The 25905-nt window shown below is 38.9% G+C and overlaps 1 protein-coding gene across 1 annotated transcript in view; it reads right to left on the bottom strand.

Moving 5' to 3' along the window:
* NMNAT2 (nicotinamide nucleotide adenylyltransferase 2) overlaps nucleotides 1–23480 on the bottom strand; it is a 28169-nt gene extending 4689 nt beyond the window's left edge. The window contains exons 1-6 of the mRNA XM_075182250.1: nucleotides 23193–23480; nucleotides 10618–10706; nucleotides 7886–7953; nucleotides 2855–2933; nucleotides 2495–2625; nucleotides 1358–1434 (exon numbers count right to left, since the gene is read on the bottom strand). Of these exons, the coding sequence (XP_075038351.1) occupies nucleotides 1358–1434; nucleotides 2495–2625; nucleotides 2855–2933; nucleotides 7886–7953; nucleotides 10618–10706; nucleotides 23193–23277 (529 nt within the window). The 5' untranslated portion in view covers nucleotides 23278–23480. The remainder of the gene's footprint in view (nucleotides 1–1357; nucleotides 1435–2494; nucleotides 2626–2854; nucleotides 2934–7885; nucleotides 7954–10617; nucleotides 10707–23192) is intronic.
* Nucleotides 23481–25905: the final 2425 nt, after the last annotated feature.

The raw sequence follows: 25905 nt of genomic DNA, 5'->3' as shown, positions 1-25905 counted from the left end.
TTACATTCTATATTCCCTACCACATGAACACACACTAGGGTTAATTTTGTCAGAAGCTATATAACCTACTAATATGTTTTTTACAGGGTGGGAGAACACTGGAGTAACCAGGGGAAACCCACGAAAGCATGGGGAGAACATACAAACTCCGCACAGATAGGGCCCTGTTCAGAATCGAACCCATGGCCTCATCATTATTATATAATAATACATATTATATCATATTGAAATACACCAATATAAGTTACATAATGACCTTTATAAAAATGTATAATTTCTTATTTTTGCATAACAGAAATATTCTAGAAAGAGTACAATTAAACCAATAGAAGGCTGCAATACACTGAACTGACGTTTACAAAACATATAGCAAACAATATCAGCACAAAATAAATTATCAACTAATTATATATCCATACCATAATCGAATGAGCCTAATGACTTCCAACAGTACAATTGCAAAGGAGAACTCTCCTCGATATTACGTACAATACGTGCAAAATTAAATTCCTTTTTTAAAATAGGTTTGTTATACGCTTCCTCCTCAGTTAACTATAGACCTAGACTAAGGCTGTATACTCACTGGCATTAATAACACGTCAGTAACTGCATGTCAAACTCTATCGCATTTGGCATTTGGTGATATCCAGCACATACAGTCAGGCTGGGAAAGTGTCAATGAAGGCAGAGCTGCTACTTCCAAACCAGAATTACAAGAGTAAGTGGGTATGTGGTCATTGAAACCAATAGGTTCCATCCCCATATTCATTTATATGCTTTTACTAGTGTTTAAGAAAACCCTGGTAAAAGCATGGTTTTTAATGCCAGTGAGTAAGTGGCCAAAACATGTTCTTGTACAACTGCAGCCAAAGTGCCCTCTACAGGCTATAGTGGGGTACTACCAACATGCAAAGTATAACACAACAATAACCATTTGTTCTTGTTAGATCGTTATGTTTAATTGCATACAGCATATAAAATGTATATTTCGATAATAATTCCTATACAATATTGATCAGATTTAATTCCTCTGCTGCAATAAATTAACAATTACATATACATGTATCCAGTGTTGAACATAAATGAGACAATTAAGTGTTTAGTGATGTAACGGAAAACACAGCTGCAGATTTGTAAACTAGAATATTTGTTTGATGATCTCAGGATGTGTGTAATGACACTTACCTAAAAATGCTACCAACATGCAAAGTTTAACACGAAAATAACCATTTGTTCTACTTAAATAATAATGTATAATTGTATATAGCATATAAAATGCATATTTTGATAATAATCCCTATTTAGTATTGTTCAGATCTATGTTCTCTGCGATTAGAACTCATGTAATGACACTTACCTACAAATGTAACGCGCTGCAGGTTAGGGCGGACACAGCACATGCGACTCAATCCTTCACCAACTTTTCCCAGAATCCTCACTAGGCAAAGCATAATTGTACACTTAGAGGAATATTCATCTAAGCAGGAGATTGACACATGTCAAAATCTGGCCATTTCCGTTGAGTTCTACGGAAGGATTGATGGACTAACAGCTCATAGCGAGATCTCGCTGCTGGACTGGGCTACAGGTACCAGGGGTGGGCGGTGCTCAAAGGGAAAAGATATAGGGGTAAATGTATCAAGCTGAGAGTTTTCCGGCGGGTTTAAAAAGTGGAGATGTTGCCTATAGCAACCAATCAGATTTTAGCTGTCATTTTGTTGAATGTGCTAAATAAATGACAGCTAGAATCTGATTGGTTTTTCAAACCCGCCGGAAAACTCTCAGCTTGATACATTTACCCCATAAAGTTATATGTTTCTGCACTGGTAGATAATTCACAGACATAAGAAGTTTTTATTAACTTAATCAGTTGAAATGTACAGCAAGCATCTTTCAGTTTTGTGGATGATACACAAAAACCTTTAATAAATGCTGATTAATGCTATTTGCTAAGAGTGAAATGGAGAACAATGTTTCCTCTTATGTTTTTAACCACAGTAATAAATATAATGACAATAAATGTAAATAAAAACTTTAATGTATTCCACTCAGAGAAATGTTCTACCAGTGCTTTCACAGCCCCTACCTTAATGCATTATGGAAGGGCTCCCTCCCCTGCCAATACTTAAATATATGTAACCAGGAACACTGATGTACCTAAACCTCAAACACTCACTACCTCCTAGAGAACTAGCAAGGTGTCAAAAATGTTGTTAAAAGAATCTGATTGGAGACTTCGGACAGCCAATCAACAAGTGCCACCTTCTCTGCAGCAAAGCTCTGCTCATTCTGCAAGTTGGAAACAACATTAGACTTGCATGCAGTGGATACACAGGCAATTGTGGAAGCTCCAGGGGAAGGACCTCAACGTAATAGTGGCACAACATTCTCTTAGTAATAACATAAACTTGTTTCCTAAATTTCATGTCAATTTTCCATATTCTTAGCGGATGCAGTGTTTTACATGTACACTAGACATTCTTCTAGCATACACTTGCCTGCAGTGGGCTTGTTGCTGAGATTGTTATTCTGGTAGACAGGCTGCGTTGATTGGTTCAGGGACTGACCAATCACTGGTGTGATCGAGGGAGTGTTCACATTGGACAGGATGCAGCCAGTTACTCTCTGAAATAAAGAGATGATTTATCAGCACAGTACAATATGAAATATACCTTTTCTGTTCAGATCTATAAATAGCTTCCGTCGTTCTAAGAACTGTTAACGAATAACAATTAGATATGAATTGCAATATAAAATAGAATGCTAAATGTTTCCCAAATTTTACCTTAAAGTGCCCCATAGCATTTTCTCTCAGGCTACATACATTATACATACAGAAAATGATCTGTCTCACCTTCATGAGGTCTCGGTGATGCTCCAAAACACTACATGTTGTCTGCCAGGTATCCTGATAGCACTCCCACGGGTCTACCCTGCGTACAGAAGAAAAGTTCAGCTTGCAGCCGCTTAGGCATGGAAGAAAATAATAAATACTTTAGAGAAGACCTACCCTGAAAATGGTTTTAGCTTTTAAATATAGGGCTGCATAAGCAAACCAGGGGGGGGGGGGGGTTTCTAGTGCCTGGAAACCCCCTCCAAGCCTGGGGCACTGTATAATTGAGGTGGCTGGACCCTGCCCCCGTTTCACACAGCTCTGCTTGAAAAGGGAGAGCTGCGTGCACCTAACAGTAGTGCACGCAGCATTGCCTATGTATATTATGGGGATAAGAAGAGTTGGAGAGAAGCCAAGCACTGTTTAAAATTATAGCCACGCCCACTGGTGGCATGGTGTGGAAACCCTCTACAAATCCTGCGTTTGCCCCTGGGCTGTCCTATTATTACTGAACCAAGACTAGAAATTAATGTATGAATTGGTTTGTATTGGTCTTTAATATGGAATTGCTGTATACTCCGGTCTGCTGTGTTATTACGAGAGCTGTGTACATTTATAGACATAGCCTGGTGATACATTTATAGACATAGCCTGGCTCAAGCTACCTAGGCCAGTGATGGACAACAAGTAGCCAAGAAGGGAGGGGGGAATACACTCAACACTCACATGGGTCACATGTGAGATAAATGCCCTTTTTATGCCCTTTCTCTGCCCTTTCTATTGATTCTAACATCATGTCCATTACCACAAATACCTATTGTTTGCCAAACATTGCGTGTAAAAGCTACAAGTCCGCCTTGTGCTTTGGTAAGTGCCCCTGTGGAAAAATTTGCAAAAGTGTAGGCCAATGGGAACGCACATGTAATAACATTGCTTAGTATCACTTTTAAAACCTTTAGAACACGCCTTCAATTCATTTCAGCTGGACTCTTTTATTCCAAGAATGCTTGTTCACTCCCTTTCCTGTCTTAAATTAATATGTCACATTTGTACTTTTTAATGTTTTTGTTCCATCGGCACCACTGTATCTGTGAATGACATTTCACTTAAAGTAAGAGCCGATTAATGGCACTTTCAAGGACGTGTCAGAATCAGATAATTAAGTGGGGAGAAATAGATTCTGTGGACATCCACTAACCCGTGAAAACCCACAAATTGAATTTAAATATTTTGTCCACAACATAAAATCTATGACCAATAAGAGGATCTCTTCTGCCCAATTCCTCTCGTAAGAAGGAGTCATTCCCTCCACCGTCACCGCCATCTTGAAGCTTCAGCCCATACATTTCCAGTATAAATAAGAAATCTCAATCAATCTATAGTATAATTATACCCTTATGTAACTATACTTACACATAATTATGATGATGGTACCTGTTCATGAATAGCTATTCCCTGTATGCTTCCAGGATATTCAGATAGCAGACTAGTAATATTTCTTTATCTGTGTAATAGTGAATTAATGTTTGTACATTTTCAATCCGCCACATTCCGGTCATTATAACTTCTCTGTTCCCTCACTGCAATTTCTAGAGCTGCTACTCTCTATTTGTTTGCAGCTTCCACCTATTCAAACGATTGATAACAAAACTGAGGCTCAATCTTGCAGTTAAGCTTTGACTATAATAAATTCTAACAACAAAAAAGTTCAATCTATTGTTTTTATTAAACTACTATTAATGGTACATGCAAAACAGATAGCAAATTTGGAAATAACCTAACAAACCCCCCCCCCCCCCAAATTATATGCCTTCATGCAATATTTACCTTCTAGAATACCTTCACCTACAGATAACCTGTCATCCTGAAGACAAAATACTTCTACATAACCTGACAGACTATAGAATAGCTGCAGATAACAATCTTCTAGAATGTCTGCACTTACAAATAACCTTTCTTATTCCTAAAGCTATAGATAATGTGTCAGTATATAGAATTACTACACTTAGATTGCTGTCATCCTCTGAAATTCCGACACCACACACACAGTTAACCTGTCATCCTATAGATTTGCTGCATCTACCTATAACCTGTCATCCTCTTGATTTGCTGAACCTACAGCTAATCGGTTAACCCCCAAAATCTTTACACCAACAGATAACTTCTCATCCTCTGGAATTCCTAGATCTGCATAAAATCTGTCATCTTCTAAAATTCATAAACCTACATATAAACTTAATACTCTACAATTCCTACACCTATAAAGTTTAAACCTATCATTGTCTAGAATTCCAGTCTACAGACAACCTGTCATCCTCTAAAATGACTACACCTACATATAAACTTAATCCTCTACCCCACACCTACAAATTACCTATCATCTTTTATAATGCCTACATCTACAGATAACATGACATCCTCTGTAATGACTAAATCTATGGGTAGAGAGTAATGCCCTATAATTCCTATATCTACAAATAACCTATCATCATTTCTTTGTCTACAGAAAACCTGCTATCCTCTAGAAAGTCTACACCAACATATAACTTGATCTTCTCTAGAATGCCTACACCTACAGATAACCTGGCATCCTCTACAACAGCGCCGTCTGACTTCGGTGAAAGGTAAAATAATAATATAAAGCAGTTTAAATATTGAAAAATAGTGCACCAAGATCTGACATATAAAAGTCATTGATTTGTTTGTCTGTCTGGTTATGCATTCAGATACCCCTGCGCCGTTTAGGATGAAACCAACACGAGGCTGGACCCTGCCCAGGTTTTAGGAGGATTAGGGTCCTGTTTGTGTATACTGGGCAGAACTTTGACCCGGGGAGCCTGTCCTTCCACTGGATGGATTTGGATGGAAACTTCACAAACTGGTAACATTTGATCCCAGAAGACATACTAGGGGGGTTTTAGGTTCTGGTTGGACCTCCTGTTAATGTACGCTGGGCAGAACTTTGACCCGGAAGACTGTTCTAGACCTTCCACTGGATGGATTTGGATGACATTTAATATAAAAACAAAAACAACACCGGGCAGCCACCTCATGGGTGTGTTGGAAGAGCTGCTCAGCTGCTAATTATTTTTTAAAGGTTGACAGTTACATCCAACTGATAACTTAATAACTTGAAGATTTAAACCTGGAAAATTATGAGTATTTCCGCCAGTATAAAATAAACAACAAAAGAATTGTATTAGCAGAAAAAAATAAAATCCCATTTTAGATACAAACATGTCAGTCCATGATGTACTCATGTACAGTTCATGTATCCTGGACACATATAATTATAATGTATTTTGAATTCTCAATAAATATTAACTTATGAAGTTATTGTGAATTATTGCACATCCAGACTAGTCCACTGTGCACAGATACAGATATACATGCAGGACATGATAAATGCAGTATAATACAGTTGTCCACACACAGAATGATACACTGAGCATTAAACAGAACCCGCTCTAGTAAGCAGCTGTTTTTAGATAATGAGTGATATGTGCTGAACAGAACATGAGACGTGTGGTGTGAGCTTGGTGCATACACAATGAGATTTATTTACAGATAATTACCTCAATGTAAATCTGTTGCTTCCACATTAGATTTGTTTGTATTTTCCTTCCATGCCATCCTCAATTTACTATTTGTCACCCCCCCCCCCTCGTCCCTCATTCGTTTGTTATTATTGTGATATTTTTATTTTCTAATCTCGTTCTGTTGCTACATTTTATTCTTATATAAAAATATTCCTTCATCTCTCATGATTTTGTTTTTATCACCAGAAACACTTAAATATATCCACTGTCTTCAGACCCACCTAGTTATGCTTATGCCCAAACATTTTACCCATTTTGAGTTGATTGACAATTTCTATGGCCTCTATCCCCTTCTTAACATTACTGGTCAGTGGATATCCCCTGCCAAAAAATTTAGAACCACCATGTTTTTCCCTCATACACATTATCACTTATTTATAAACCTCCTCCCACTAATAAATGCATTTCTCTCTCATCTTCATGGATGATACTAGAAATCTACATACTCCTTGTATATTTAATTAATATTCCACCCTCACCTTAATTATTTGTATATTTATTTTATTGAGACTGAGGTGCATGAGGTTGTTAAACTGGGCAGAGGTGTAATGGTGGGAATGGATATTGGTGGGAATTTTTCTGTTAATCTGGGCACACAGCTGCAATTATGGCCACACATTGCGATGGACAAGATCACCCAGGTGCTGGGTTGTAACAGTGGGCATGGGGCAGTGGTGGGCATGAGGTTATTACTCTAAACACAGGGCTGTATGTTAGGAGCATGCAACGGTTTAGGCATGAGGCTGTTATGAAGGGGTGGGCATGTGTCTGCTATGAACAGTATTTACTGCTTTTCAGTGCACACTATAAATGTCTTAATTCAGTTTACCAAGCAAGTAAAAAAATATATATTTCCACCATATGCAATTTATTTTTTGCACCATAGCGTGGCTCCCTGTGCTGTGCTATCTGGCTTTCCATCAAACCTCAAAAAACGTGACCCTCCACATCTTAGATAACTACAGCCTACCTGTCACCCTCTGTGACTCTACAGCTAACCTTAACTCTCTACAATTCTGCATCTAGAGTTAATCTGTTATCCTCTACAATTCCTGAACCTAGAGATAATCTGTCATCCTCTACAATTCCTGCACCTAGAGTTAATCTGTTATCCTCTACAATTCCTGCATCTAGAGATAATCTGTCATCCTCTACAATTCCTAAACCTAGATATAATCTGTCATCCTCTACAATTCCTGCTCACCTGGAGATAATTTGTCATACTCTGGAATTCCTACAATACAGGTAACCTGTTATCCTCTAGAATTACACAATTGTATAACCTGCTACTTAGTACAACTTCCTAGATATATAAACAAACAAACATTTAGAACACCTACAGCCAATGACCCAAAATAAATAAAGTAGGAACATAATAGAACACTGCCATTTTCAGTCTTCTGCAGTATTATTAGCTCCTAATTACCACTGTGGGTCCCAAACCCTATCTCACCGAATCCAGTCGGAGTTCTGCACAGCCAGCTGGCACATACTGAGACGATGACGACTTGAGACCAGACCCTAAAGAACAGACACAGGCAGTGACCGCATGACAATGAAAGAATATTATCATTATAATTGATGGCAAAAATTCAAAGAAAACAATATTGGAAAAGATTTGATTAATAAACGTCTATAGTACAAATCTTTTTTTGCTGTATTATAATTTTAAAAAGACTATGTTGAACCATTTTAAATTGAAAAACCTTCATATATATTCCTGTTTAAAAAAACAAGGGTACTAAAAGTAAATTTGTTCACAACATATCCATCAATAAAGCTTGGCATAAAAAAAACTGCACCAAGGTAGGAACCTATTACAAAAATTATACCACCTATTATCCTGTTTTTACAGTTAAGAAGCCAATTGCATTGATGTCCACAGTCAAAACTAATGGATCCACCTCAGAACTTTGTGTCTGTCAGACACAGCCATTTTGTGGGATACCAGCATCCATCTTCCTTAAGAATTAGTTACTTTGTGCACATTGCCTTAGCGCTGTGAATTAACAGGTTGCATTCTCATGAATAGGGGAGCCCACAAAATGGCTGACTCCTCTGTATTTAAGCCATAGCTGTGCTTTGATTTACTTAAAATATCAGAAGATTGCAACAGTCGACTTACTGTTTTATAGGAAATGCACTACTTGAACAGAAAACCTTTATAAAAACATACTATATAACAATACTTTAAAACTAAAAGCACTTTGAACAAATGGACTGATAAAATGGAAAAAAACAAAGCAAAATGATGAAATGCTGGTAATAGAATCTACTGTAAGAAAAACACCAACACCAACAATAATAAAATACAGAAGAACAACAGAGAGAAATCTGAGGAACTAGAAATGGTCTCTACTAGTTAGACATGGGACGACTAAGAACCTTTGACCTGGTGGGAAAGCAGAACTAATTAGCCAATGGAACAGGAGCTTTCTGGATGCTGGCAGAAGTCAAGTAGTGTATAGTTAGGAAAATCTCATAGGGCCCTATTAAATCCTAACATTAGATACGCTGCACTACAGAGTACATTCCAGTTAATGCCACTGTCAGTCTGGGGAATAACGTAACCCACCTCTGAGCTGAAATTAAAATATTAAATGTAGCAAATTAATATTACAGTCTAAATGCAAAGCAATGCAGTTGTCTGTAGTATATTTGGGGGCTCTAGAATAAAATACTTTCATTAATTACTACGGAGGCATAAATCCTCTGTTAACTTTAATGAGAAGTCCGACTTGCCACTGTGGTGCTGTCTGTGTAATATAGAGGACTATAAGTAAACCCAGCGGGGAAACCAGAGAAAGAATGCGGGTGGCTGGATGCATACTATGTTCCATAATAAACCAAAAGGAAGAGGAGACGTCACAGAAATAGCTTCTACCAGAGAGTATAGAGCATTAGAAATGAAAGATAATCAATGCGGAGCTCTGACAGAAAGTGAAGATTGGAGAAGAGATAAAAGCATAAAGGAAGAGGAGGAGAGAGGTAAACTGGGAGCAGAAAGGGAGAAGAATCATCGCTTGGTACTAAAATAACAAGAGCTGTTAAATAGCAGTTATCCAATACAAATACAATACAGAATCTATAAATCTTTATTCAGGGTACAGAATGTAACGTGCTGAGGTCGTTGCAATAATCACCATGAATTTTACATAAACCTATGTTCTCTTGATACGTACAAAAAGCACTTAAGTTGCACAGACATAACTTTACTTCAAATTATTATATAACAAGGAAAGGAAGAAAGAAAAAAAAAGGAGAGGTCCGGCAGGATTTTGTGCTATGATGGAAAATAACTCAATAATTGTTACATGAAGGGGTCTATGTATCAAGACCTGCCGGTAATGACAATTTTCTATCGCTGCTTATCTTCTTCTGTCCTACTTATCAATAAAAGGTTGGCAGGACAGCTGAGTGATGCTCAGCCCCCCAGCTATACTTGTTGGTAGGGCAGCCCCCCGGCTATATTGGTTGGCAGGGCAGCACTCCGGCTATACTGGTTGGCAGGGCAGCCCCCTGCCTATACTGGTTGGCAGGGCAGCACCCCGGCTATACTGGTTGGCAGGGCAGCCCTCTGGCTATATTGGTTGGCAGGGCAGCCCCCCAGCATACTGGTTGGCAGGGCAGCTCCCTGGCTATACTGGTAGGTAGTGAGAAGAGCGTCCCTTGGCGCATGTGTAAGCCAGCTTGCAAGTGCGCAATGGAAGTGGAAGGCTGAACTTGATATTCCAGTTCAAGATTCACTAAAAAAAATGAATAAAGGTAAACAAAAAAAGGAAAAAGAAAATAGAGAAAGAAGAAGAACTTCATTTACAAAAAAAGGAAAAAAAACTTCTTTGGAAATTGGTCTCTATGTGATGTTTTCTTTTCTTTTTTTTCGACCTTTTTGGTATCATGATATTAGGCACATGAACACACATGCTGCTGTTTACTGCATCATTTTGTTACTTATCATTTACTTTATTATTTTAGCATTCTTTAGCTGGTTTACCATTTACATACACAGGAATGCATACAGGCAGTTGCTAGACATTACATTCTGTCAGCAATTTCCTTGCTATAGTTTGTAAGAAAATAAATAAAAAAAAAACCAAGAACAACAAGTTCCGTTTTCTCCACTATTTTTTAAATAATGATGTATTTTTTTTAAGCAAGCAGAAAATGAAATAAGAGAGATTTTACCTGCTTCCCATAAGAGTCGTGCACAGGGGAGATGATTCCGCCAATCACTATAAACCTTCCAGTCTTGTGCAGGAAATCTCGTGCTCTCTCTGTAAACACATCGGCCATCATTAAAATTACAGAATTACAGTTAAAATTACCCACATAGATAAATGATCTTATCTAATAGAGTTGGAAAAAGACAATACAGATATGGGGTTCCTTATTTACCCCCTATTTTTAACAAATGAACATATCAAACATTCTCACAACTAGAATGTAATGAGTTGTATTTCATTTTTGCATACAAACAAGTTAAAATACATTTTGTACACATGACAACAATATTCCTGATGGAAAACCCATATTGCAGAGACAAAAATCTAGGTATATGACGATCATAATAACAGGATGTTATCTAATAACTACACAGCATTAAACTCCATCAGCATCAGGTAATTGCATAGTGCTTGTTACTAAGAAAAGCATTTGTTCTGCATCCCAGGTTCTGCCTGCACCCCAGGTGCAGTGTGATATAAATATGGAAACAAAACCCTCTCTGCTGCTGCTTCTGTCTTTCATAAATGTGATGCTATAGATGAACATTCAGATTTTTACATAGCCTAATATAGCATATTTTTATATAGTCTAATAGGCTATAGCCTAACATTACACAAGCAGATCTCCTAGATTTTTTTGTATGATAGAAAGAGTCTCAAGTAAAGTCATCCAGGACTTTGAATAAACAGCCCCATGTTGAAAAATCTGGGGGTATATTTACTAAACTGCGGGTTTGAAAAAGTGGAGATGTTGCCTATAGCAACCAATCAGATTCTAGCTGTCATTTTGTAGAATGTATTAAATAAATGAGAACTAGAATCTGATTGGTTGCTATAGGCAACATCTCCACTTTTTCATACCCGCAGTTTAGGAAATATACCCCATGGGCTCTTCGCATTTTAGATGCTATGCTAACACCCACATATCTTATGATGACTGCAATTCAGGATAAACACATCAATGCGCCATTTTAAGTGGCAATTTTACATGTAAATTGTGGATGTGGGCAGCACGGTGGCTTAGTGGTTAGCACTTCTGTCTCACAGCACTGGGGTGATGAGTTTGATTCCTGACCATGGTCTTATCTGTGTGAAATTTGTATTTTCTCCCCGTGTTTGCGTGGGTTTCCTCTGGGTGCTCCAGTTTCCTCCCACACTCCAAAAACATACTAGTAGGTTAATTAGCTGCTATTAAATTGACCTCACTCTCTTTAGGTCTGTCTGAGTATGTATGTTAGGGAATTTAGACTGTAAGCCCCAATGGGGCAGGGACTGATGTGAGTGAGTTCTCTGTACAGCGCTGCGGAATCAGTGGCGCTATATAAATAGCTGATGATAATGTAAATATGTCCAACTCTACATGAGGCACCAGAGGCATCCAGATAAATGAGAGCAATACCTGCATGTTCCAGCCAGTGCTCTACAGCAACAAAAAGCTTAATGACTGAGTTGCAGTTGACCCACAAAGTTCCAGACCACTTCCCACAAACCCTCCACACCCAACGCTTTTGCCTACTCTTCTTGTGTCTCCATCATTTCTCTTTCTTTGTTGCTTTCTTTTATTTGCTATATAATTGTTTTGCTCATTCTTTGCGGGATGAGGCACCAGCCAGTGCTGCTTTAGTTATCTATATTGATGCTGTAATTATCTCTGTTTACTAGTGAACTATGTGAACACATATAACTAATGAATACGTGTCTTCTTTGGAAACTGTACATGCATTAGAACAAAAGTCTAACACAGGTTTTCTCATCGTTTAACTACGACTCTCATCATGTCAATGTAATTGATGGGACTTGTATATCAGCAACAGGTGAATGCCAAATGTGTACATAAATCATTTATAAAATCGGCAACAATATCAGGATTTTTCATGTTAAAATATTACTAACCAATGAACAAAGCTTAAGCTACAGTTGATATGCTTGTGAAAGATATGTGTTGATATAAACATCGTATCTGTTGCTAAGTTCCAAGGGCTTGATGTGGTCAGGAAACAGTAGACAGTTTCAGCACCAGCACTGCGGACAGCTCCCAGCTGAACACTTGTACTACAATAGATCAGAATAAGCCTCCATTATTTGTCAAAGTGTAGCTAATACCAATTAAGAAAAACGTCATTCATATCTGAGAGCTCCCGGTAATCCCGTGTTCTACAAGACAATATGAATTCACTAAATGTACTTCACAATCGGTAATAATATAAGGTACTCTAAACTGAACTGTACATTTTGTAAACCCCTGAACACAATCTGTCTATACAAGTGTTTTCATCATCATCTCTTTATTTATATAGCACCACTAATTCCGTAGCGCTGTACAGAAAACTCATTCACATCAGTCCCTGTCCCATTGGAGCTTACAATCTAAATCCCTAAGTTACACACAGACAGAGAGACTAAGGACAATTTGATAGCAGCCATAACCTAAGTATGTTTATGGAGTTTTATTTGTATGCTTTTGGAGCACCCAGAGGAAACCCACGCAAACACAGGGAGAATATACAAACTTCACACAGATAAGGCCATGGTTGGGAATCGAACTCATGACCCCAGTGCTGTGAGGCAGAAGTGCTAACCACTAAGCCACCATACTGTGTTTTAGAAGGATACAAGCCTACCAAATTGTGCAAATACCAGATTTACCAATGTGTGTGCCTGGTGAGTGCACATAGTAGTTACAGTACACAGGACCTTGTGTTTTTTATCCGTTACTCAGCCTAGAAAATATTACTGCCATTTTTTGTTACCTATTTGTTCACAGTAGTGTGTTGGGTGGTTTTACCATCTCCTATGTTATAAAACGTATCATTTTATTATATGTACTTTTATCAAAACGCTCCATTTAAAATCATCCTTCCTATTGTTTAATAACTTACATCATGTCTTATCCTTTGAAGCAAATATCTATTACCTTAGGGCAGAATTAGGAGGGCAGGTCATGCTGAAGCTTGTAGTCCCACAACAGCTGGAGTGCCTGCTCGCCTCTGCTTTACAATATTGTAAAGTAAGACAATATCATATAACCCCTCGTATTACTGTATATGAGGAATATAATAAGAGCCTGGGCAGCTAGAAATCAACTGTTGCGCTAATACACAGTCTGCTGGGCAGTGTCTGCTGGCGTTTTAGATCTTTAGCAGCTACAGAATCATAGTCTGACTAACTCTGCATTATCCTAATCTAAGTTATAGAAAATGCCATATAGTAAGAAATGAAGAAAAGAAAGCAAGACAATACACTTCGAAATCAGATGCTAACCATTCCCAAACTGTTCCAGATAATCCATTTTTAGTGCCTATTTTACAGTACCCGGCTGCAAATAGCTTTAGGGATAGATTTACTAAGCTGCGGGTTTGAAAAAGTGGGGATGTTGCCTATAGCAACCAATCAGATTCTAGCTTTCATTTATTTAGCGCTTTCTACAAAAGGACAGCTAGAATCTGATTGGTTGCTATAGGCAACATCCCCACTTTTTCAAACCCGCAGCTTAGTAAATCTAACCCTTAGTCTCTTGTTGCTTCCTGACAATGTACGTCAGGATATAAGACATACATTTGACAGATTCCCTTTGATGCAATTAATAATCATTTATTAGATTTGTATCATTAGCAAAAAGGCAAACAGAAGTGTATTCAGATTCATAGCATTGCTAGTACAAAGACAGAACAATCACTATAATATTACATTTTAGTACTTCAAGATATTGCGCAGCAGTCTAATGTGGAAGCATACAAGACTGCAGCTACATATTCCTTAAACATGTATCCACATTCTGATAAACATACAGAAACGGCCTCTGTCACCAGCCAGCTAGCGCCCAGACAAATGTCTCATGTTAACCTACTTCTACACAGAACAGCACATGCATAGTACAACATTCAGAAGTAACATACAATACACAGATAATCAATTTATTTTCTGGAAACCCATTATCCAGAAAGCTCTGATAACCAAAAAGGACAATAATTACAGCTACTCAGTGATAATGTTATATGGACAAGCCTGGTCTCTGAGTGGATTTTTCTACTGTCACTATGAGGAGCTCTGCTAAACAATTTAATGCCCTCATGTTAAAAATATTTGTGAGTGTCTGAGGCAGCCTGACGTTCACTTTGTGCTGTGAAGTGGAGAATAAGGATAAGGACCCCTTCTCTTCATCTACTGTCTGTGGATGAAGCTGTGGAAGCTTGCTAGCAGTTAATGGTAGAATATGATGGGGGAAGGGTGTGATGTATTTGTTCTGGATTTGATGATGCAGGGGAGGGGGCAAGGATATATACTGTGTTTTGAGGATTTATGTGGAGGGGGCTATTCTGTATTTTGGGGATTGGATTATGTCATTCTTGTAAACATGTTTACAGTTCTATAAGGCCATATATTATCTGTAGGGGTCACACACATGAATGCCAAGCTGCAGGACAGATAGTAGGAGTGGTGGAGACAGCACAGTGAATCCAGATATAGACATACAAATGTATTTATGACATGAGCTCCATATAATTGGTAAACTGCTCCCCCTATTCAAAAAGTCTGGCTCCACCCATCGTGTGTCTGAAGTCCACATAGCAGAGTGTTACAGAGTTGTTAACCTCCCCGGAGACACTGAGCTGTTCCTTTGATTACACTAGTCTAAAATTATCTCTGTTTGCAGGTTATATAAACACATTTTTCTAGAATAGTTCATTTTTGAAAGTACAAAAATTAGGTAAGAGAGGCTTCAAGAGCAAGATCTTAGGACGTGATGGGAAATATGAAATTAGTTAAAGGGGAGGCTGCAATAAGTCTTTTCACCTTACATATATTATTACCATTTATTTATATAGTGCCACTAAGTCCGCAGCGCTGTACAGAGAACTCACTCACATCAGTCCCTGCTCCATTGGGGCTTACAGTCTAAATTCCTTAACACACACACACTAGGGTCAATTTGATAGCAGCCAATTAACCGACCAGTATGTTTTTGAAATGTGGGAGGAAACCCACGCAAACACAGGGAAAACATACAAACTCCACACAGATAAGGCCATGGTCAGGAATTGAACTCATGACCCCAGTGCTGTTAGGCAGAAGTGCTAACCATTTAGTCACCGTGCTGCTCATATACATGACAATTTTAAAAAAAAACCTTTGGAGAGAAACCCCCAGGCAAGTGCAGGGGAGAGCATGGTGCACAAAAATGGTGTCATGTTGCGATCCATCCCCCGACCCCCCCCAGACAATTGCCGCATTCGCATCATTGTGCCACAGCCAATATTCAGAATCCAATTCACTAAGAATTGGGCAGGATCAGGGGGAAAGGCCTGACCTCCAGGGGGTTCAGGAGGACTTCCTGAAATTGGGAGTCTCATGGTAAATATGACTTTGCAAATTATTGTCTGCAGGTACAAATAAACAAATGCATGACACAATGGATGCTTTAATTGGATGGCTAAGTTGTTGTTCCGATGTATTAGCAACTTGGTATGTCTGCTGACACATAACTATACATAATTTACATCGTCAGTGTTAGCAGGGCGTATTGGACAGTGTTTTTTGTTGTTGTTTTAATGGACAGAGGTTGGGTTTAGTTATTTTGTGTTTTTTTCCAGCCCTATCAGTAATGTGACACCAATCATATATTGTGTAATGAGCAGTCATTCCTCCTTCCAATGTCTTAGTGAATTCGACTTGTGACGTTACCTTAACATAAACTGGACATTAATAAATAATGAAATTGGACCTGCAGTATTTTCAGATTCATTATTTATTCATTGCAGTGCCCATACTAAGAGTGATATTACTTCCCTTATGTTATATACATATATTTAAGTTTTATCTACAGCTAGATGGGATTCAACAGTGACCGTCCTTTGGAACTTGATAAAAAAATTGGTTATTATTATCTCAACGAGTTCAAACTCCGGTAATTGAACATAGAATTATGATGACAGATAAAAAGCAATCCCCTCATCCATTCCTTCCATATGACCTGGCTATGGTTTATTCTCCATACAGACCTGAGCAAATAGGTTTACATTTAAGTCCCTTTATTGTTGCTATCAACTACATTAGTTTCAGTAAAATAATCATTTTGAACTTTCCTTCCACCAGTACTAGAGAATATCCCCTTATTCTACATACAGTGAGTCTGATGCTGCGTTGAAGTTACGCCAGTCTGCCTTGCGTAAAACTGCGCATGCTAACAATGACAACGGATACTTATGGGCCAATGCCAACATGCGTGTACCTTTTACTAACCTACAAGGCCATCAATAAAGCTGCACCAACATACATCTCCTCTCTTGTCTCAAAATATCTCCCAACTCGGCAACTCCGTTCTGCACAAGATCTGCATCTCTCATCCACCCTCATTACATCCTCCCATTCCCGGTTACAGGACTTTTTTCGGGCTGCACCCAATCTATGGAATTCTCTCCCTCGCACAATAAGACTCTCCTCTGGTCTACAAACTTTCAATCGTTCTCTGAAACTCCACCTCTTCAGACAAGCTTATAATATTCCTCAACCACCCTCTTAACCTCACTAGATTACCACCCGTTACACAATTTCACACAAGACAACAACCCCCTGACCAACGTTGTGTGAAGGGAAAATTTAACTTAACAAATCACTTTTACCTTTGCAGTCTGGCTGGACCGAAATGCAAAATGTAGACCTAACCTCATGTATCAAACTCCCATTGTCCCATAGATTGTAAGCTTGCCAGCAGGGCCTTCTCACCTCTTTGTCTGTTTTACCCAGTTTGTTTATTAGTTTACTGTGTTTGTCCCCAATTGTAAAGCGCTACGGAATATGTTGGCGCTATATAAATAAATAATGATGATGATGATGTACCTGGCTCTTGTGCCTCCTTACGATTGGAAAAGCAGAACAAGGGAGAAACAGGGCGGTCTGATGCCTGTGGGGGCTTACAAGAGGTGTATTTCTTGCTAGAGGGCAGGTGCAAACACACGTTGATAATGATTTGCCGTAAACCAGGTGCGTATGCTGCCGACACATCACAATATGTGTACGGTTCTGCTTCAGGCCCAATCTATGCAACTAGACTTCACCGAGGCCAGAAGTGAGAGGAATAGTTGTAAACAATGTAACCCTCCTACACACATTGGAGGCAGCCATTTTGTGGCTAAATCAATTTTCATTAGAATGGTGCCTATCAGTGCACTAGAAAGCAGTGCAATCACTGAGGTATTAAGCAGAGAGGAATAGAAGTAAAGACAATTTAAATTCACCCCTCACCTACAGAGAGACATTTTGATGATGGATAAAAATTGTTGCTAAAATTGCCTAACAGTAACTCCTGGGGGTAAATGAATCAAGCTGCGAGTTTCCTGCGGGTTTGAAAAGTGAAGATGTTGCCTATAGCAACCAATCAGATTCTAGTTATCATTTATTTAGTGCATTCTACAAAATGACAGCTAGAATCTGATTGGTTGCTATAGGCAGCATCTCCACTTTTCAAACCCGCCGGAAACTCGCAGCTTGATTCATTTACCCCATGACGTCACTTATTTCTGGACCATACCTCCCTCCTAAACTTTAGTTTAACATTCAGAACATGCACTTGACAAAGCTTTCCCCTCTAAACAAGAGCAGGCAGTCACCAGTAAATGAATGCCTGGCATTATGCAAGCTGTTACCCAGTCTATCTGACAAGCGTACTTCATGGATACCTAGTTATATGCATCAGTCTTGAAATGATTTCAGCAGCTCAGCAAGCACCTCCATTTGAATTGCTTATTGGTTCCTATCTATTTAACCTGAACCTTTCACATAAATATTCCCTGAATCTGCAGTATTAAATTTAGACACACTTTGCCGTGTGCTGACATTCAATTCTTTTTTGTTGTGTGTCAGATTACAGGATGAAAGAGCACAAACAATGGAGACACACTGGGTCAAATGTGAGAAAACACAATAAAATATAGATTTTTTTAGGGAAAGAGATTGTGGACATGTTCAGTCATTTAAGAAACCCCTGTAAGCAGCCTGGTGCTTTAGAGCGAGTTGTTGTGGATCCTCTAGGGAAACGGTAGTGTCAATCATCACTCTGCTAAGCAGGGAATAACCATCCCCAGACATATTTAGATATTCTAAGCAGAGACGGAGATCTTGGATTTTTAAAGAATGTCCCAGGCAACTAAATAATTTGGTCTTTCATTCCCGCTTATAACTGTGGTGAAAGCATCCAATTGCCTCCAAAAACATACTAGTAGGTTAATTGGCTGCTATCAAAATTGACCCTAGTCTATCTCTCTCTCTGTCTGTGTGTGTGTGTGCATGTTAGGGAATTTAGACTGTAAGCCCCAATGGGGCAGGGACTGATGTGAGTGAGTTCTCTGTAAAGCGCTGCGGAATTAGTGACGCTATATAAATAAATGGTGATGATGATGATTGCCTAATATTAAATTGAAGACGTCCTCTCTGTTAATGGCCATTCCTTAGTTGTCCCAAGTGACTTCTATGTGAAGAAAACTCACATAGAGAGAGCAAATGACACCCACGTCTAGTATTTAGGTATGATCCATTTTCTCTGTAATAACTTTGGCTGCTATTATAGTGATGCAGGACTCTATCAGAAGAGACCTTGCATCCTCTGGTATAGAAAGAGGACTGTGCAATATACACGGTGGGCTGTGACAATGTTCTCACAGCCAATTGCCAAAGATAGAGACGATGTTAGTGTGGGGAAATCTTATTTCCTTGGTCTGGTTCCTTAGCACGGAGAGTATAGAGAAGTTATTTAGCACAGGGCTATTTAAATAAAGATAAAATATTTTTATATTTATTGATCCTTTAAGTCTCCAGAAAGAGAACATCAAATAAAATGAATATGCAAAGTACCACAGTGCTGATTTCCATTCATACAGGATAAGGACAGATACTGAGCACTACCTCCAGTATAGAGAATAACACAGGTGATACAGTTCTGCTGTTCATATATGTAGAATAGGAACAGATACTCAGAGTACATATAGCATAGAGAAAAGGGTATGTGGAATTGTGTGATTGGTCAATATTAATAGCCATGGATATTAATAGCCAATGCACATTAGAAGACGAGAACGCAACACAAACGCCATTGCTCCTCAAAATGAAAGAGAGGTTGATGCTATATTCTGATCTCTCCTGCCATGAACCTCTTTGGGTAGTTAAGGTGGGTCCAATATGATAATATTCAACTTCTCACTCACTGCAATGGTGCTAAGTGTTGTCTCCATTATGAAGAGAGTTTGAGCCACTGATGGGTAACGATATAGCCTATTGACCAATAGGACCATTATGGCCACATTTCCAGGATCTATGGAACCAGATATAGCTAAGGTTAAGGTCACCTTATAAAATTGTATAGTTAGGTGGACTGTAAACACAATAAATCCATGACTTTAACATAAATCCTCAATTTCTAACCTTTAATTTAAGCTACAATTCTACTTTTCAATACATACTTTCTAAGTGAAATAAATAACATGGGTGCTTATAGAAAATAAATTTAAACATATTAACAAGTAAAAGATTATGTGGCCAGGGCATCACTGTCTATTCAACATTGTGCCACACTTACAGCCATCTATCTCTGTGTTTGGCAAACCCGTGTTAAAGAGAACCAGTCACCAGATTGAATATTTGGTTCGGGAGAGCATGGCGCATAGACAGTGAATGGGGTCATGGAAGAATCCTTTTTTTTTTTTTAGCTTATTACACAGTCAAAAAAGGAACTATGTAATAAGCAAATAAAAGACAAATGTTGAACCTCATGACAGGTTCTCTTTAAGTCATGTGGGTATATAAAACCTATATCAATAAAAATTATAACTATGAATTCTAAAGAATATCTTAGCAATATCCTTTCACTTTCAATTAAAATATAATTTACATACCATTCCTCACATTTAAAATATTCTATATGACCCCTATTTTCTTGACACATCCAGACTAATATAGTGACCCCCCCAAATATGTTCTGGTTGGGAATCACTTCTTGAGGCTCTCTTTGTATGAAGCAATTTAAAGTTTGTAGATTTACTAAAATTTCTAATAAGGAAAAGTGGAGGTGTTGCCCATAGCAACCAATCACATCCTACTATTATTTCCTAGAATGTTATAGATCAGAGAGAGCCAACCTGATACACCTCAGGGCAGCTCTCCAACCTTCAAGAGTACCGCACATTACTCTTAATCTCAGTAATATGTTAAAATAATACATGTAATCAAAGAAAGAGACACCTATCTGTACTAACATGTCAGCGGGCATTTAAAGTGTCACAAGCTATATCAGACAAATCTGCAAGTGATACCACAGTAAAACACGTACCTTAGAGATGCCCAAAACTTGAATCGAGCTCTGCTGCGTGCACTTAAGCTTGGCACATCCTTATTGCACATTGATCACATGCATACACCCAGTGCCCTCCCCGTGACCCCCATTAAAACGTAGGCTGTCATAAGGGTCCTTTGGGCTCGAAGATGAATTACATACACTTGCGTTCCCTGGCATATAGTTTCTGGGCATGCGCAGAGCAATTTCACGCAAAATACGATACCAGCATTGATGTTCCATTATGAATCAGGTGCACATTGGGCCATCATTAATCAAAAAAGACCATGCAAAACCTACACCAGCCGCAGTCACCTATATAGAAACAATTATCCAGCTTTTAGGACAATATTAATGCCTAAACAGCATTCCTCCACTTACTTAAATATATCCTAGTGATATAAGCTATATACTGAGCTAACGATGACAATGCAGCCCAAGGCCACACTACACCCAGATCAATACATAACTATCCACATACAATAAAGAGATGGCTCATGGTGGCTACTCTGACACTAGGATAATTTATCATTAGCTCAAACATTATGTCAAAGGATGTCAGTTTTGTTTTATTACTAAACATACCAACCTTGGCTTGCTGGTCATGTATGAAACATGTAGAAAATTGCCTGATTCCAGCTACCCTTTAATATAGACATAATCATATTTACATAATATGATATATACTTGGAAATGTCCCCACTTACTTCTTGTACTCTGTTGCTGCCAAAGCGGATTTCTTCCAGGTGTTCCCCTAACACTACAGCTCAAAGGTCATAAAGACGACAAAATCATTAGTGAAGACATTTCAGGATTGGGTTAAAGCCCACACTGAGCAGCAGAACTGCAAACCTGGCAGGTTTACGCTTCTCTTATCACAGCCCATTTAGTTTCATTATGTTTTCTTAGCTTCTGACGGTGGTTTTAATTCAGTGTTTTGGTGTTTTTTGTGTTAAATGTTCTTTATTATTATGTTACATGCACCTCTAATTTTTCATAAATAATACACATTTATTTCATTTATACAGATTGGACACGGTGGAGTTGAGGACATGTAGCTCATATAAAAAACTTGAATGCAAATGACTGTAAATTTAGTTAAAGCCAAATTGACTGATTAATGCAGGGCCTGTATCTGCTGCAGAATCTCTTGCCAAGCACCGCTGCCAGTCACTGCCTAATCACAGCACCGACTGAAATCCTATTACCAAATAGTCCTGCAACAGCTGAGGCCTTCACGGTTATTTTTTTTAATCAGCCCTCCACACAGCACAATTAAAAGTCCTCTTTCAGTCATAAAGTATTATTATTATCATAAAATGGACCAACAGATTTCTCTCTCTGCACTTCACAAAGAAATAAACACAGTTGAAGTTGTGCAGCGAACAACAGTTTGATTTCTGCGTTAGGAAGAGTTAAGACCCAACACATTTCAAGCCGTCTGCTTTGGGACCTCAAGTAATTACAGTTTGTTAATGCTTGACTGCCACTCCAGCTCTGTAATTCAGCCACACAGATGACAAGATCTTATGACATACAGAATCCACAAAATTACAAATATTGTGGTAGTAAATAATCTAACATTACAGATGTAGCCAGTTAGCCTTTTCCACCACTGACCTGTAGAGAAACCAACAATTCTCACCCGCCTAAAGTCCGTCCATCCCCCTTTTAGCTTGAGAATTTCTTTGTTGTCAATCGTAATTATGCAGAAATTCAACATAGCACAGAATAGCTTCCTTTATCTGCCTCGGAGAGACACATGGAGAAGCTGTTAACTCTTACCCACGATCATTCATTTTAACCGTTTCATTCCACTTGAGAAATAAGCATACACTTTCAATATATACCATCACAGCCATATTCAAAGAGCTATGTGGTACATGATTACAAAGCACCAGGAAATGACAATTTTATAGGTTCCTTCCTAACAGAATCCCCATCCCTAGGGCATGCAGTTTGGGGTATCTGTTAACACCGCATTCTCCATTATGGAGCAATGCCAAGAAGGCAGACGCAATAGAAAAATTGGACCATCAAGATTGACGGAAGGATAGAAAGGGATGGACATCTAACAGGAAGAAAGGAGGATGGTGATGATCTAGAAGAAGACAGAAGGTAGAAGAGGGAGGATTGTACTGTGAATGAAAAAAAGGCTTTGTCAGGAGAGAGGAAAGATAATACAAATAGGTGAAGAGGTCTGCACATCGACTCACCAAACATCTGGATATGTCCTTTTGTGATAGGATTGAAGCTGCCGCAGGACAGCAAGATAACATGGGTTTTAGTGGTTTCAGCCATGCTGGAAAGTACAGAGGAGAAGGCAGAAGATAGGGCGGGTGGGTGAGGAAAAGGGGTAGTCTGTGGGTGGGGGAAGATTTGGAGGGGAGTTTGGATAAATGGGGATTCTCTAGGTGGTTGGGTATTCTTTGCCTCTGCAGAGAAAGGAGATGAGACTGGCTGCTGTACACTCAGTGGAGCAAATGCAAGAGGCAACACGTCAGCGCTCTCTCTCCCTCCCCCTCCTCTATCAATTCATCTCTCTATAACCTCCTCCTTTAACTACTACAGAACCACACGTTCACCTGCTCTCTCCTACCCACTGGCCATAAATCAAACAGTGGGACTTAATTGTCATTTAATACAGTGATGTCAGTAATCACGGAAAACAAATAAATCTGTGACAAAAAGTAAGTATGTAATAAATGATGGCTGGAATTATTATAATCCTGTGGTCCTAAAATCATTACGATTATAACTCCTAGGACTCAGACATTGCTGATATATACTCTCACCGCTTGTCTTCCTGGGGACCACCATCAATTGTAAATATGCAATATGTTATTTTTATCAATTAAAGAAATTGTGGCCATATGTCATACCAAGCAGTAAAAAAAACAACCTCCTATTAGTAATTCATATGGTGGGTCTACAAGGTTCAATTACTTAATAAGGGTCAATTATGAACCAAGAAATCTGCAGATCCACAATCATCATCATCATTTATTTATATAGCGCCAACATATTCCATAGCGCTTTACAATTGGGGACAAACATAGTAAACTAATAAACAAACTGGGTAAAACGGACAAAGAGGTGAGAGGGCCCTGCTCGCAAGCTTACAATCTATGGGACAACACTTTGATCAGAATGCAAGGGTATCTATTTCTGCATTTCAAAATGCACACCCACTTTGCAGTCTTCAGAAGCACCTAAAATCAACCTGCACCTATATTTGTGAACTAAAGGATGCTACAGGAAAATGCGCAGGGTTCAAACAGTAAAAATATCACATAAAGGTATAATTGCCTACTTATTGGTCCTCCCCTGCGTGAGATCCTGGAGAGAAGGTTCAAGGGTCAGCGTGGGGGCCATGCAAGTACGTGATTCATGTCATAGAAGCTGGGGGGGGGGGGCGGGGGAGAGGGGGCGGGGTTGCTGATGATGCACATTTTCCCTCATCTCATTTGAATAATCCAATCCTGAAAAATAAAATCACACTATTACTAGTGCAAAATTAGGCACTTCTTCACACTTAGCAAAAAATGTACTCAATTTGCCAGTGTAAACTCTTGCACCCCTGCAGACACTGCCATCTTGCCCCACATGTTCCTGCTCCTGACCATTTAACTGGGTGCAATTGAGCAAAAGTGGGTGCATGATATCACAACAGAGCATTTACTCTGTGGTTTTACACTTTTGTAGTTCATAAATAACTCCTATTGAAGACTTGCATAATGAATTTAATATAGTTCTTACTATTTACAGAAAGAATATCACTTTTTTTTTTATTAGAAGAGAATGGAGACCCTTTCTTGGGATCATATCTGTTTATGGGTACCCAGATAATCTGTACCTGTAATATATTGTTTCAGATTTCGGGATTTTACAGTTTAGTGTGAGGAAAGAAGATACCTTCACCAATTCGCTTTCTCAGTAAATGTAGTATGTTTACTTTGTATTCACAGACTATTGCAGAAACCTGCTGGTCAGAGGATTGGTTAATATCAGTCCTCTGAGACAATATTGATGACCAGGTAATTATGAAGATCTATCGCCAAAGACCATCATGCTCCTTGCTCTGCCGGAGTGTTCAGCAGAGAAGATGCTAATTAAGCTGTCCCTGCAGGTAATAGATGTTAGTCCAAACAAGTAACATGGAATAATGATTTCTGGGTTTTTCCATTTAAACAGTTTTTATAAATGTCTATTTTGGATAAGTACAGGGTTATAGGTTTAAGTTCACTTGTTTCTATTAGATAAAACAAGAGAGTTAGGAGAAAAGAGTTAGCAGCAAATCCAGATACTAAATTTGCACTAACGGGGAAAAGTAACATGCACTCGATGGATGCGCATGCGCAGCAGTTCAGTGTCGGCGAGAGGATTAAATGACAGCCGGACTGACAGCGTGCCAGTATGCAGGGGTCTGCATGCCGGGGGGTTGCCAACCCCTGGTCTAGGTATCAAGCTGCGAGATTCCATTGGGTTTTAAAAGTGGAGATGTTGCCTATAGCAATCAATCAGATTCTAGTTATCATTTATTTAGTACATTCTAGAACATGACAGCTAGAATCTGATTGGTTGCTATAGACAACATCTCCACTTTTAAAATCCACTGGAAACTCACAGCTATATACATTTACCACAAGGTCTGAGTTTCAATATGACAGGAGGACCCGATGCTGGGTGATTCCGTTATAGTGTCACCAGGGGGTGATCCCACACTGTTTGCCCCCCCCCTAAAAAAAAACGTTCCCTACCAACCTAGGCTATGAACGCTGGTATCATTATTTCTTTAGAACCATTTTTTGCACTGAGGTCTGTGCTGTTGATCATCATCCTCCCCATGTATGGTTCCACCAGTCGTTCAACAGTCACAGTAGATACAGCTCCTGAAAGGCACATATACAGCTGCGTCCAGGTCGGACT

Source organism: Mixophyes fleayi, chromosome 8 (assembly GCF_038048845.1).
Source record: "Mixophyes fleayi isolate aMixFle1 chromosome 8, aMixFle1.hap1, whole genome shotgun sequence".
Taxonomy (NCBI): Eukaryota; Metazoa; Chordata; class Amphibia; order Anura; family Limnodynastidae; genus Mixophyes; species Mixophyes fleayi.
Note: the sequence above shows the minus strand (reverse complement) of the source record. Positions and strands in the feature narration are given on the sequence as shown.